Here is a 15,906-nt window from a genome sequence, read left to right as displayed (position 1 = left end):
TAACATTACATAAATAAACTACAAAATTAAAACACGCAGAGCGATATTCTTAACCTATAGCCTCACATGATTACACGCTCACACTAAGTTTTCTACACTAACAGAGGACTTTTCGCTTAATAATGCAGTCGACAACGCCTCAGTCTGATTTATATTGGAGTAAACATGCGTCCAACGTTAGAAATTTCAATAAAACAGCGAAGAATTCACATGTAATTCAACTAACTCACGTGCTAAACTTCCCCCCTTATGATCAGCTGATTGCTTTCCCGCGCTTGCTACAGTATGGCCTGTACTTCACGAAGGCAGTGGCTCTGGGTAAATAAATCAACCGTCACTGATCAGCATGTAGGGTTGTCGCCCTGGTGGCAAATTCTCTATCAGTTGTTTACTAGTCTTTTCTTTAATGATTTCAAAGAACTTGGAAATGAATTGAATATTTCCCTTCATACATTTTTCCAATCCCTAACTTCTCTTCTCATAAATGAACATTTGCCCTAATTTGTCCTTTTCAATTCCAACTTTGTCTTCATATAATGATCTTCCCTACATATCTTTGAACGGTCCAGCCCAACGTATTCGTCATATCACGTCGTCCTTCCACTGACAGTAGTCTAAAATAGGAAAATTCTGTTTCCATTGTTGGCTACTCTGACGATGCGGGATAAAATTTGTGTTTTTTGTTGTTTTTGTTCTAACGCGTGTTTCATGATTTGAATTTATGGTGCCGGTGTGACATGCAAATGTCTATGTATATAAATTGACGTAAATTTCTCCGTCGTGTAGGAACAGAAGTAATAAACTGCCTTTTTTGCGTTTATTACTGGCAATTTTTTGTCTTGTTTTTATCTTGCAACGGATCATTTTGAAAGAATGAGGTTAGTTTCTGTAACTGTATTGTACAGAATAATCCTGCCTACAGACGAAACATGCAGTTTCTGTTCTAACCTGATGATGGATGGGAATATTCATTTTAGTTGTGTGTGCTTTACCTTAAATAACCCTAAAAGACGAAGAGTAACTTTTCTAAAGAAGCCTTTAAACTTTATAGAGATATGTGAGATGTAGGTGACTTGATTCACATAGGTTTTTCTTTAATCCGTAGAGACTTCCTTGCAAACATAGCATAGGTGATGATTCTTTCCCGACTAGCTTGGAATAGTACAGTAGGCATAGCGTGGAAAATGTCATCCACCAAGACGGCCGCAATTTATATCCCGAAAAATACGTAGAATTTTTGGTTAGTTATTTGTTTTTAAATGATTTTCATTTCATAGCGTGGAATGACTACATAAGGAATGGCATTACTAGCATCAGTTATACCTCTGTCACTTTCAAAGCCGAGGATGAGATTGATATAGGAAAATGAAAGTAACCAATTTGTTGTAGCCCATACTACAAGACAAAGTGCACTCTAAAGGCTAGGTCTCACTAGTAAAGGCATCAGAAAATAATTACTGTAATTTTGAAGAGTTAAGGCTAAATTTGTTGAAAATGTTCAGAGTGAATTTTGAAACTTGCCCCTGTACACTATTATGTAATCTGAAGACTGCCCAGTTTGGATTCTTTTATCCCTGTAGGCCTAACCATGTAGTAGGGTACGGTAGGCCAATACCTTCAGTACATTGGCATCATATTTTAAAATATTCAGTCAGTAAACAATGTAGGCTACTGCTAGGCCGGGCTGAGTAGCTCAGACATTTGTGGTGCTGGCCTTCTGATCTCAGCTTGGCAGGTTCAATCCTGGCTCAGTACGACAGTATTTGAAGGTGTTCAAATACGTCAGCCTTCTGTCAGTAGATTTACTGGCACATAAAAGAACTGCGAGACAATATTTTGGCACCTCGGCATCTCTGGGAACCGTAAATGTAGTTAGTGGGGCGTAAAGCCAATAACATTATATTCTGCCGTGGCTTCTGAAGAATCTTATGTGCTGGTATTACTGGTAAGGTTTTTAAAAAATTTTGTTAATAGGCTCATTAAATATTCATTTTTACATTTGACTTTTACAGGTCATTAACGACGGGAAGAACTGTTGTTCGGACTCCTCCTGCCATCATCACTCCAGTCATGGATTGTTCGATGAAAGTTTCAGAAACAATGCGGAAAGCTTCACAGAGCTTGAAGTGGGGAACAATAAATGTGGTTTTGCTGGCCATTGTGTTCTATGATATGTAAGAAATAATCATATGGCTCCACATTCCTTAATGTGTTTCAGTGCTATTTAAGTTCCAATGAATTCTTTGTTGTTATTCATCCTTTCAGATCGGATCCATGCCCCTCCTACTCCAAGTGGATAAGATATGCTGAAGTTGGATTGGCTGTGGTATTTGCTATAGGTGTCATATTTCATTTTTGCCGTTATCTGTGGAACACTATTGGCGTACAACCTGTGTCATTGACTCCTCTGCAGATGAAGTTATTAGGTATCAAGAAGACTGGTAAGACCATTTATATCTTTAGATACAATTATCTCCTCAGTTATTTAAGTGTTTTGATATTTCCTGCACTCAGACATTTTATGACCTTTTTTGATTTTGATATTCTGCACGACTTCCACTGCAACTCAGATTGCATGCTTAGAAAAGAGAAAAAAGTAGGAAAATGGGCTAGCTGTGATGAAGACAAGTTGTTTCTGATAGAGCTCGTAGCATGTATAGACTCAGGAGTAGCACATTCTGTGAAAATAAGGAAATGTCAAGTTTGAAATTGTCATGGCATGTGCTGGATGCAACTGTTGCGTCCTTGATGTAATTCACTTGGCATATATTCTGTAAATAGACCAATAGTCTTGTCACTTGCCAGACCTAATCATCATAAGTTATGAGTTTCATTATGGTCCGTATTGACAACTGATCACTATCAAAGGGTAGAGACCTAATCATCAATATAATAAGAATTATTAAAGTATTTTGAGAACCTATATATTGACATAGATTAAAAGATAGTCCTACATATAATTTGAATGCGATATCACAAAAAATTAATATTCTATTAGAAGAAGTTTTCAAACACAATTTCAAACTACATATCCCTTAACCACTACCCCACCCCACCCTTTCTGCAACCCAAACTCCTCCCTTTTACCCGCCTCATGTCTTCCCCACCTCTACGGTAAAAGCATGCTGTCCGCTTCAACCTTTGTTCAGTAGTGGGATCACCAGCAGTTATAACACAACTCTTCACTCCATCAGACCACGAGGTGAGACAGCCCCTTCTCTATTTCATAATTTTACATGAAAATCTCCTCTTCACAATTTTAACATTTCACGGACGGTAACTCGTAGAAGGTTGACAACTCCAAATCAATCTGAGTCCGCATTTGACAAAAATATACCTTTGGGTGTGGCAGCTCATCGTAACAATAGCCTATATGGATAAAGCAGATATGATTCCTTAGAAAATGTTAGGGCGTCTTCTACTGAAGAAAGTGGAGAGGAACCATATTTGCCCCTACCCGGCTACAGCTAGATAAAGGGAAATGATGATGATTGACTATCTATACATATAAAATAGGCTAAGAGTTTTGTCTGTACATTGCCCAGAATTGAAAAGGGATGGTATTTCTTTATCGGTCATGTCCATAGTAATATGGAAATGCACTTTTTAATTTTCTGTAATTTCTATCTGTCTGTCTGTCTGTCTGTCTGTCTGTCTGTCTGTCTGTCTGTCTGTCTGTCTGTCTGTACATGCATCACAAGAAAATGGCTGAAGAGAATTTAATGGAAATCGAGATGTAAAGTCCGGGTATAAGTCGCTACAATCTAGGCCATAAATAATCTTATTCACGCTGAGAAAAATGGTAGCTTAGGGGAAGGCCTAAAATTTATTTGTCAAATGTTTATGTTATTATTGGTCCTTTCTTAATGAAAATCGCTATGTAAAGTCGGGAAATCACGTGGGGAGACCTGTAGCAACAATCCAATGGGTCTGAAACTGGATATTCAGTAAACTGTTAGCATATTAACTACTTCTAGTAATATTGATAATGATGATACCTGTAATAACAATGTGGGCCCTGTGGGCACTTAAGTTTCTTCCTAAAACTACTTGTTCGTCTTCAACACCACCTTTCCCTCCACACATCTGACATAAGTTGAAACTTGCAGATGTACGACTGACATGTGCCGCTTTGTGTCGTGGTATTGCTGTATTTGCACTAAACACAGTAGGCGGAACGGCCAGGCCCTGTTTCCCGTCTAGATTTTACAGGCTCATTACGTTCCACCCTAGTGGCTCCCGTTCACTGTGTTCATGTTGCTGTGTATACTTGGTCTTTTTTTTTTACATCGCACCGATATTGGGAGGTCTTATGGCGATGATGGGATAGGAAAGGGCTAAGTGTAGAAAGGAAGTGGCCGTGGCCCTCATTAAGGTAAGTAATTTCTCTGTAAAATGTGTATTTTCAAAAGTTTCAGAAAACCTTATAAATTTTTCTTTGGTGTATAAATACAATATCATTTGCCTGGTGTGAAAAGGGGACACAGAAAACTGTCTTCAGGGCTCCCAACAGTGGGACCCGAACCCACTATCTCCCGGATGCAGCCTCACAGCTGCGCACTGCTAACTGCATGGCCAACTCGCCCAGTATACGGTATATACTTTGTCTTCATCTCCCTGGATAAGTCATTCATTTTTTCTTGCTTTCTGTCTTGTTCAGCTCTACACACTTCGTTTCTGTTGTATTTTTCTCTCTACACTCTCCAAGAGCATCCTAATTCTATCTTCATGACTCATAATAAAATGGAAAATTCAACAGATGGCTTGCATTACTGAAGACCCGGTCTGAAATAACTCATTTGTAATTGTACTTACCTTGCAACGGTGGACTGGCAGGCTGCAAGAAATTATTGCTGAAACTCTCCATTAGGATTAAATGAAGTATTTTGAGAAGGGTGCATAACAAACTAAAATAGTGATGTGAAAATTATGAATCTGGTATAAAAGACCTCAACACAACCTCTCCCAGGTTAAAAAAAATGGTTAAACTAAGGGTAAATGCAAACTACTTCTCAAATATTTAGTTCATTATGAACATTTTCATGTATTACATGTGCATATTCTGTGAATAATAAATATCGTCCCCACTTTGGCAAACTAGCAAAAGTGACTAACTAGGGAACCTGTAGTTCTAAAGTTTTAGTTTAGATTTTATTATTTATACAATGTCTACCCTTTAACAAAGTCTCACACCTGCAGCTCATTCTGCATGGCTAACATATAAAACCAATCATTAAATATAAAAATTGATTTGACATGAGTAATCACGACTTGTTTCGTCTCTGCTGATTTGTTTGACAATTTGCACATTCGTTAGTTTGCCAGCAGGGTGGGGGGGGGGCAATATGTCAGAGTGGCATTCAACAGGTACTACAAATGAGCGACACACACCCACTGGTTAGAGATATATCAATTACCGGCTTGAGGGTGAAAAGAGTTTAAATGTTTATAACAGTAAGCTTAATTTGTGGTTTTGAAAATTGTTCCTCAGTCATTGCACTGGAAGATTTTGCAAAATCTGTAATATTTACTATTTTTCAGATCCATATTTCAAAGCATCTACACCAGTAGCAAAGCCGCCTTCACCAGATGCTACTGCTGAGTTACTGTCAACTACTCCAATGAACCTTTCGGCTATTAGTTGGCGTTCAACTTCATATTTGTCCTCAGGGCGTAGTGATAGTGAGTATCAAATTCAGAAAATTGTTAGCAAGTGAGAAACTCCTGGAAATAATTTCTGTAAATTCTGTGGTAAACAGTTGTGCTAATTTAACTTAATTTAACTTCTCAGGAACATTTTCCATTGTTGGTTCTATTGTATACTTTTCATGATTATATATCCTATTGGCTGTTTCTCTTTGAATGTATATTGTCTACAAACTAGTTTTGTAAACACCCTTTCATGATATATTCCCTTACATTGGTAATTGTTAAAACCACAGGTAAAATAATCGTCAAGGTAAATTTTCGTAATAAGGTGTGTCAAATTGAACATGGAATTCAGATGGATGTTCCAGAACTACAGATTTCATTTCCACACTTAATAATATCTCGTTTTCTTGTATACACTTGTTTAACATAGGAAAACAGTCAAAATCGCTTGAGTGCGTACTGTTCTTCCACAGAAGAAGCTTTCTTTGAAAACCAGAATCTCGTCGGACAGCTGCATTATGTGTAATTCCCTGTCCTAGAGTCTCACAGTCAGAGAATTCAACCTCTGAAACATGTTGCACAAATGTGCCTACTTTAAGTTGAAGTCCCTAGTAATGAAGAACACACTGCTATTTTCATAAGATATAAATTTCATGATAATTGATCTGTATTGAACTGTGATCACAATAATAGTTGCATATTTTATTTATAGGGTCCACCTTTTCAATACAAAGTTGTGCAGTATGTCTCATAACATCTCCTTTTGGGACTAGTTTCATCCTAACTGTAGGCCATCATCAGCCATAACTCAAATCACACAGTTACATCAAATAAACCAAAACAATGTACAGACACAATGTCATTAAAATAAACTGTGTGTAACCCATGAGAATTAAAATTACGGTTAATTACTTGAATGAATTCTGTTAAAAGTTCAAATGATTCAAGACAAGTGTAGTGACACTAACATTAAAAATGATTAAACCCTGTACTTAACACTATGCATCAAGTCAAGGCTCTAGAATGTGATACACTCCATTAAAAAGTTGCTTCAGGTAAGTGTTCTTAAAATGATGATTAAGATTAACACATAGAAGTTGAAATAAGGCTGACACCTTACAAGTGTTACATTATGTTAAAAAATTCAATTGAGCCGACATCAAGTACTATTCACAAAGACATTAATAATAATTAAACTGTGTACATAAACACGTAATCAATGCACATGAGTGCGATGCATGCCGTTAAAAATGTTGCTTCTGTTTAAAGGTTCTTGAATGCTGATGATTGTTGCACATGAAGGTCTAAATAAATTGGTAGTTTCTAGAAGGTGGTAGAATTTTGCAGTTCAGTGCGGACCGTGAGGTAGACCTAAATAAATGGTAGCCAAGATTAGTGAAAGTTTTGCTGAAGGGAAGAGTATTGGTTAAGTGATATATATGTTGTATGGGACTCACCTTGTGCTGCAACATGTGGAGCAGAGCTGGTTGTTGGCTTAACTGAGGAGTGGGGTGAATAAGGTTCGACGGAAACCTAGAGGGGGAGGTGCGGGGAGGAATATAGTAGAACCTCGATAATTCAGAATCGGTTAATTCAAAATCCCGCCTAATTCGAAGAAGTTCTCGTTCCCGGAAACATGAGATGCAGTTTTGCATGTTATTTAAATTGTTTAATTCGAAATACGGATAATTCGTAATTCGAAGTACAATGTCGGCCCCATTACCGAAATTCAGACATTTAATTCGAAACTGCCTTTACATTTTAAAACAATAGTATGTTTCAGAGTAATTTCAACTCGAAATTTATCCGCTCCGCATCATAATAGAACGCGCGTTCCGGAACGTGGAAGGGTAGCTTTCCGCACTTACACTTACTTCGGTGGGTCTACAGTATGCTTCATGATTGCTAAGTTGAATGAAATCGGAATTCTTTTGTATTCAACCTTTTAAGGAACGCCGTAATATCACGCAACAGACAGTGTGTGGAAAAACAGAATCCGCGAACACTGGCAATGCCGACAGTTGACGAAAAAACGTAGCTCATATAATAAATTCATAGGCACCGAACAATATTGTCATTGCCGGTGAAACTGCATTGCTTTATTTTAATGCAAGCCCAAACGGTCTTGTGGTTTAAAATGGGTCATAGTAGTGTGTTGCAATTCACATGGGATGGAAGCGAGAAACTTTATCCCCTCGTCATAGGAAAGTTAGATAAACCACAATGTTTTAAGGGCGTCGGGCACTTTCCATGCCAGTACAAAGCATCTAAAAATGCAAACAGTACAGAAATCCAAAAAATAATGCATTTACACAGAGGGTCCGGCATAATTTATCCTCATCTTTGAATTGTGTGATTTTTTTTCTTTCGTAGTGTGCGGTTATGTTTGTCAGGGATTTATCCAAGTGCATTATTTGAACATTGTAAGTTAAATGTACCTTGTTGGATACATTTCAGAAATAGTTTTTTCCATGGGATTTGAAAGGTTTAAACTGTGAATCGAGGTGATTGCATGTATTAATGGGTCTTAGAATACTTTGTGGCGCGGCAAGTGTTTACATTTCTCAAGTACGACAGAAGTGCCATGGCGGGAAATCCTACAAGGATAGAGTTATAGAAAAGTTCGATTTTAAGGGCATCGGGTACTTCCTTTGTAAATACAAGGCATCTAAAATGCATACAGTATACTAATTCAATTAATAAAGCACTTGCACATGGGAGCCAGCATAGATTTCTCCTCGTCTTTGAATCGTGCTTTTTTTTCCTTTCGTTGCGTGAGGTTATGTTTGCTAGTGAGATATACGAGTGCATTACTTGAATACTGTAAATGCACCTTCTTGGATACATTTTGGAAATAGTTCTTTTTTCATGGCATTTGAAGGGTATAAACTGTGAATCAAGGTTAACTGCATGCAGTAACGGGCCACAGAATATTTTGTAACGCGGCAAGGGTTGGTACTTCTGAATTGCGAATTGGCAGTTAATTCGAAATCACGTAATTCGAAGTCTGATTTTTGAGTCCCAACGACTTCGAATTAACGAGGTTTTACTGTAGAAGGGAGAGCGGGGAAGGAAGGGGGTCAAGGCGGGGCCGACAGATGTGGGAATATTGATGATTGCTGACGGAAGGTGCCATGAATAGAACGAAAATTCAATTTATGGTTATTTGATATTTTGTTTCTAAAAATGTGAATAAGAAGGTCATACAAAATATTCGTTGTTTTCAGAAATGTCATTAAGATTGTAGTTTGGATTAAAATATTGGTCGAAATGTATGAAACAGCTTTCTGTTATGTTAAGGAGGGGTCCTTTATTCATAACCTTGAGGATTTCCATATCCTGTCTTATGTCTGTAATTTTGTGATTGTAATCATGCATGTGTTGTCCTACTGCTAAAAATGTAATATATTTCAGGGCATTGATGTGTTCTAAGTATCTTATGTTAAACCTCCTCCCAGTTTGTCCAACATAAGAAAAATTACAACTGTTAAATTTGATCCTATATACTCCTTATTTTGAAAAACTACACTGTCCTGCGATGGTTTCATTGCCGCCATCCTGTATTGCTTAATTTGTTTTATTATGTTGTCATTAATGCTTTCACGGCCCGTACTTAAAGACATGATACTGTATAGGCTTTTGGGCTTATGCCATGTCAAGAAAATAAGGTGAAATTCTTAACATTTCGCAGGGAACTGTGCTCTGCATCCTCAGAAGAAATCTTGACTGTCCACGAGAAAGGCTTCTTAAACAATGACACTTTTAAATTTGGACGTTATAATAGAAGTGGAAAATGGTACGGTCATTCGTCACCAGATGGCCCCCAGGACATGGCAACGCTAGCATTCGAAGCGGAAGCTGACCGAACCATTCCTGGAATTCCAGGTTTGTGTCTATCCCATACATCTGCCAATGTCATGTGTTATGCAAACACGTTATGTTAACCACTTAGACTGATTGTGATGGTTCGGTCAGCTTCCGCTTCGAACGCTAACATTGCCACGTTCTGGGGGCCATCTGGTGACGAATGAACGTACCATTTTCCACTTCTATTATAACGTCCAAATTTTAAAATGTCTTTGTTTAAGAAGCCTTTCTCGTGGCCAGTCGAGATTTCTTCTGAGGACTCAGAGCACAGTTCCCTGCGAAACGTTAAGAATTTCACCTTATTTTCTTGACACTGCATAAGCCCAAAAGCCTATACAGTATCATGTCTTTGTTTTATTATTTTATTAATTCGATGTCCTCCAGCCATCTCGCAGTCCTGTATTATCACGCTCAGAGTGTAGAGCCAGGGCAAGTATGTACAACATAGCTGGCAACGCGGAGTTTTGGCTGAGTGGCGTTATTCTCTCATTGTGATTCGACAGTCTGAGTTGTTTCGCTTGCTAGTGAAAAGAGATTTTTGTCTTCATAAGCGTTCTATATGTGAGTGATGCACTGTGTTAATATTTTTATTGAACTTACACCTATCAACATGCCACGACGTTGCTGCAAGAACAATCCAGATACATTCTGCTATGTATGTGAAGTTTCATGCTGATGAGACAGCGGCGCAATATAACAGAGTTTGTGATAAAGGCCTACTATGCCTACTTTGGCTTGAAACTTGGAGACCAAGACAAGCCGTAGGAACCACATAAGGCTTGTAGAACCTGTATAGAGCAATTAAGGCAATGGGTGAACGGTAGCAAACTGCGTTGCCATTCGGTATTCCAATGGTGTTGCGAGAACCCCCAGACCACAGTACTCACTGCTACTTCTGTTCTGTGAATGTGAAGGGATTTAACAACAGCAACAAAGGTAACATTGTGTATCCAAGCAATATTTGATCTGCAATTTTACCCATTCCTCATGGCCCTGATACACCAATACCACAGCGTCCAGAACATTTACAGGATTGTCCCTCTTCTGAATCTGACACAGATATGGCGGGCACTAACTCTGACTGTGATTTCTCCCCTGAATGTGTTGAAAAAGAACCGAGACTGTTCGAGCAAAGTGCATTAAATGACTTTGTTCGAGATCTTGGCCTTACAAAGGAATCTGCCAAGTTACTCGGGACTAGACTTCGTGAAAGGAACCTGTTGGCTCCATGGACGACGTACTGTTGGTACAGACATCGCGAACAAGAATTTACACCCTTCTTTTCTGAAGAGGGAGACTTGGTTTACTGCAACATCATTCCGGAGGTTATCTTAAAACTAGGAGCACCACAGTATGACCCTATTGACTGAAGACTTTTGATCGACTCCTCCAAGCGTAGTTTGAAGTGCGTCCTTCTTCACAACGAAAACAAACTTGCATCCATTCCCATTGCTCATTCAGTTATTATACGAGAAACATATGGAAATCTCAAAATGCTGTTGTTTAAACTGAAGTACCAGGAACACAAGTGGCAAGTGTAGTGATTTCAAAGTGATACTTATTCTGTTCGGTTTACAAGGAGGTTACACAAAGCACCCCTGCTTTCTTGTGAGTGGGACAGTCGAGCTCCTGTTCACAAAAGCAAAATACTGTTACCTCCGCCTCATATCAAACTAGGGCTTATGAAGCAATTCGTTAAGGCCCTTAACAATGATGGTGACTGCTTTCAGTACCTGTGGCATTGATTCCCAGGCATCAGTAATTCCAAAATCAAGGAGGGTATTTTCACATGTCCAGATATCAGAAAATTTCTTTCTGATGCTAATTTTGAAGACGTTATGTGCGCTACAGAGCGATTGGCATGGACAGCATTCCAGAATGTGTTCAAAAACTTTCTTGGAAGCACAAAGGATTCAGACTACAAACAAATGGTGGATAGATTGCTTGTTTCTTTCAAAGATGTAGGCTGCAAAATGAGCTTGAAAGTGCACACGTTACATTCACATCAGGGGCCTGTTCCACGAACGAACTTTGCAACTTTTCAACTTTGCACTTTTCACTTTTCAATTCTTGCAAAGTGCAAAGTCTTTCTGTTCCACCATGAACTAGCTTGTACTTTTCAATTCTTCGCAAAGTGAAAAGTCTTTGCGAATGAGTGAACCGATCAAGTTTATTCCATGAGCAAACTGTATAGGCCTAATACTCTATGATTTTAATGCTTTACTTTTCGTGGTGAACTTGGCGGTATAACTGTTGTACCGTTAATTTTTTTATCATGAGAAAGAAAGGTTATTACAAGAAGCTGGCTGTGCTGGAAGTTGTCAAGGAGGAACGTGACTTCCTTTTTTGACAACTTTAAAAATAACCTCCCAAATGATGACACACATCAATGTTAACGAGAGTAGGTTACCGTCAACACGTCCACACATAGAAGGAAATTCAACCTTTATTAGAAATCCCATCGCTATATTGAGTGGATTATCAGGCCAACGTACTGTTGGGAAATATTACATTTACTATAACATCTACGACTTTGGTAACAGTTTGCAAATAATTGAATTTGATGTTCCATGCATTGCTGCTACACCGTGCAGCTGGGCACCATTACTAACCAATGTAAGCATATAAGAATTTGTTCTTTTTCGGAAAGGAATTAATTGACTTCTTTTTGTTGCATGTTTCAATAAATGATCGATCATTTCAAGAATATAGTCAGCCTGTGTTGGGGTAATACGAAATCACTCACGAAATTATGTCGAAGTGAGGTTATGAAAATTAATCCTGTCTTTGTGCGTTCTGTTATTGGATTCTTCATCACAGCCTTCACTTGATTCTAACAAAAACTCACGTCGTAACGTTTTTATATCACTAAACCAAATTCTACGCCGAGAAACTAATGTACATACTTGTTAATTAACATATGAAAAGGGAATCATCTCTTTGCAAGATTTATGAAAACTTTTCACTTCATTTCTTTGCACTTTGCATTCCTGTACCAATGGAGGAGCATAACAGGCTTGAAAAGTGAAAAGATTCCTAACTTTTCACTTTTCACTTTGCAAGCTAAATCTGAAAGGTGATGGTGGAACAAAATCTGAACTGAAAAGTGCAAAGTGAAAAGTTGCAAAGTTCGTTCGTGGAACTGGCCCCTGGACTATTTCCCTGAGAACCTAGGAATGCTGAGCGAAGAGCAATGAGAAAGATTCCATCAGGATCTACAGAAAATGGAATGCAGATATCAAGGGAAATGGAACAAAAACATACTAAAGAGAGAAGGTCCAACTACTCATCACACACAAAAAGCAAGTTGAAGACGTTTCTTATACTAAGGTAGGACATTATAAAATTGAAACCACAAGGTGAGTTGGCCGCGCAATTAGAGGCGCGCGGCTGTGAGTTTGCATCCAGGAGATAGTGGGTTCGAATCCCACTCTCGGTAGCCCTGAAGAAGGTTTTCCATGGTTTCCCATTTTCACACCAGGCAAATGCTGGGGCTGTACCTTAATTAAGGCCATAGCTGCTTTCTTCCAACTCCTAGGCCTTTCCTATCCCATCGTCGCTATAAGGCCTATCTGTGTCGGTGCGACGTAAAACCACTAGCAAAAAAAACCTGAAACCATAGACTTACCACTCTCAGTATGTTATGAGGCTTAATGCGTGGTAAATTTTGGTCCATTTGGCTGTGTTTTTCTACAAATCTTAACACAATACACTACATATCTTTATATGATGTTCATAAGTATACCAGTGTAAGATAGGAGTGTTCAAATAGGTGAAAATAATAAGAAAGAAGTATTCTTTACATGTGATAATAGTAATCTTACATGTGTGCATGCTGCATATTTATCAAATTTTCATTTTAAATTTGCACAAAAACCTGATGTGATAGAGCAAAACTGACTTCAGTTTCGGAATCAGCATGCCCAAAATATAAAAGATCACTGTGTAAACTTCATGCAATGATCGGAAAGTTTGAATTCGCAGGTCAGTGCTATTAATCTTGTTTATAGATGTAGAGTTGTTGTTTTTCTATTATTTGTTTTAAAGGCTATTTTTACATTATGTTTTTTAAAAATGTTAGTGACTTTCAAATTTCTTTATTGAACATGAAGGTAGAAAAAATAAGGAAACATTGGATTTTTCTCTTTTTAAAGTGGTTAAAGGGCAATGCTTGTATCTATTGATTATTCTTTCAATGAAAACACTGTTGTAGCCTTTACATTTTGCAATCATGCGAATAGTGTTCAACTCTTTTTTGAGTTACCCTTTGGACATTGGTACATTAAATGCCCGATACACCATGCCGCTCGTTTATGGATGGGTACATTAAATGCCCGATACACCATGCCGCTCGTTTATGGATTTGGGTATGTGAAGAATCTTGTCCAATTGTGGAGGCTGTTTGAGTAGGTTTTCTGAAAATCTTGTATTTTAAGGAGCCTGAATGTCTAATGATAGTCAAGTCTAAAACGTTTATTTTTTGTTCATTTTCAGATTCAAGCGTGAATTTTATGTGTAGATCAATATTATTGAGATTAAAAAGAGTGGTATCAGCATCTGTTATATTCTCATCTATAATTACTGTAGTGTTGTCTACATTTCTAGCCCAAAATAGAATATTGTCGAAATTATTATTCTCAATTTTGTTATGTTCTAAAAAATCTAAGTAAATCTCAGCTAAGATACCCAAGGCCAGCAATCCCATAGCTTCTTGCTGATAAATGACACTATCAAAAATGAAATATTTGTTATTTATAACCAATTCTAGGATAGACATAAAATCTTATATCTCTAAAATACTTAGACAGCTGTGTTTACTTAAATTGTTTTCTATGATAGGGTATAATTTAGATGTTTGTATACTAGGATACATATTTACAATGTCAGCTGATAATGGTAATGCGACAGTGGTTATGGACACCGAGTATAAGGATAAGATCTTGACTATATTGTCAGAGCCTGTTTACAGACTGAGCTCACGTGACCCCCACCATTGGTGTGTCCGCAACGCCACCGTGAAGCTCTTAAGGCAAGCTTCAATTCCAAGAGGAGACTAAACATCTGTCCCCCGAAGATGCAGTGCCACCTAGATTATATGGACTGCCTAAGATCCATAAAAAATATGTTCCCCTCAGACCTATTGTTAGTGCGATAGGTTCTCCTATGTATGCTCTGGCTAAATACCTAAGCAAATTGCTTCAGCCACACATAGGACGTACTGAATCATACATGAGGGACTCTCGGTATTTTGTCAACAAGCTGTCGACCCTAATCCTTCAACCTAATGCATTGGTGAGTTTCGATGTGGAGTCCTTGTTCACTAAAGTGCCGATTGACTCGGTCATGTCTCTCATTGAACACCTGTTCCCTGAGGACATTACTAAGGTAATTTACTACTGCATGACTTCCAGCTGTTTCTTTTGGGGTGGGAATTTTTACGAACAGACGGACGGAGTGGCTATGGAAAGTCCACTTTCACCCGTAGTGGCTAATTTCTTTATGGAGCATTTTGAGGAGGAGGCTATTGCTTCGGCGTCCATCAAACCTATGTTATGGTGGAAGTATGTTGATGATACATTTGTGGTCTGGACAGAAGGTCCTGAGAAACTTCATCTATTTCTAAACCACCTAAATCAGCAACATCCTTCAATTAAATTCACTATGGAGATGAGTTGGACGGATGCCTTCCTTTCTTGGATGTTCTAGTGAGAAAGAAACCAGATGGATCCTTAGGACATACTGTCTGTCGTAAGCATACCCTTACAAATCGCTATCTTCATGCAGATTCTCACCACCATCCAGCACAAAAAAAAAGGCGTTCTCACAACACTCGCCAAGAAGGCAAGACGAATTTGTGAGCCATCAAGTATCCATGTGGAGATAGACACGCTAAAAGTCACGTTCAAGGGTAATGGTAACAGCGATTTTTAGATTCATAGAGCGCTGCATCCCAGAGAAACGACCAAAGAAAGCTCACAGAGGGAAGAAGTGAAGTGAACTGCCTACTTACCTTACATTCACAACACCACAGATTGAATGCCAAGGTCCTCCACAAACACAATATAAAAACCGTATTTGGCACCACCATTAAAATTGCTTACAGTCTGGGTAAAACCAAGGACAAATTGTCCCCACTTTTACATCCAGGGATATACGGAAATTCCCTGTACTTGCGGTAAGGTATACATTGGCCAAACATGCCGGTCCATTGGTACCTGCATCAAGGAACATGAACGTAATATTCGTCTCAACCAGCCAGACAAATCAGTAATAGCTGAGTACGATCTGTTGTCAGGTCTTGATGTCATGTTCCAACATGCTCGAGCTCTTACCCACACTAGACACTACAGGTCCAGGGTTATACGGGAAGCTGTGGAAATACGTAGA

At 38.5% G+C, this 15,906-nt stretch overlaps 1 protein-coding gene across 2 annotated transcripts in view; it reads left to right on the top strand.

Moving 5' to 3' along the window:
- Positions 1–717: 717 nt before the first annotated feature.
- LOC136874269 (transmembrane protein 209) overlaps positions 718–15,906 on the top strand; it is a 107,923-nt gene continuing 92,734 nt past the window's right edge. Inside the window, exons 1-4 of one of the 2 annotated variants that reach the window (XM_067147893.2) lie at positions 718–878; positions 2,013–2,174; positions 2,266–2,441; positions 5,542–5,682. In XM_067147893.2, coding sequence (XP_067003994.2) covers positions 874–878; positions 2,013–2,174; positions 2,266–2,441; positions 5,542–5,682 — 484 coding nt within the window. In that variant the 5' untranslated portion in view covers positions 718–873. Of the gene's footprint in view, positions 879–967; positions 1,065–2,012; positions 2,175–2,265; positions 2,442–5,541; positions 5,683–15,906 lie in introns of those variants that run through there. The other variant, XM_067147894.2, reaches the window with a different exon arrangement.

Source organism: Anabrus simplex, chromosome 5, assembly GCF_040414725.1.
Source record: "Anabrus simplex isolate iqAnaSimp1 chromosome 5, ASM4041472v1, whole genome shotgun sequence".
NCBI lineage: Eukaryota > Metazoa > Arthropoda > Insecta > Orthoptera > Tettigoniidae > Anabrus > Anabrus simplex.
This window is presented reverse-complemented; position numbering and strand designations above follow the sequence as displayed.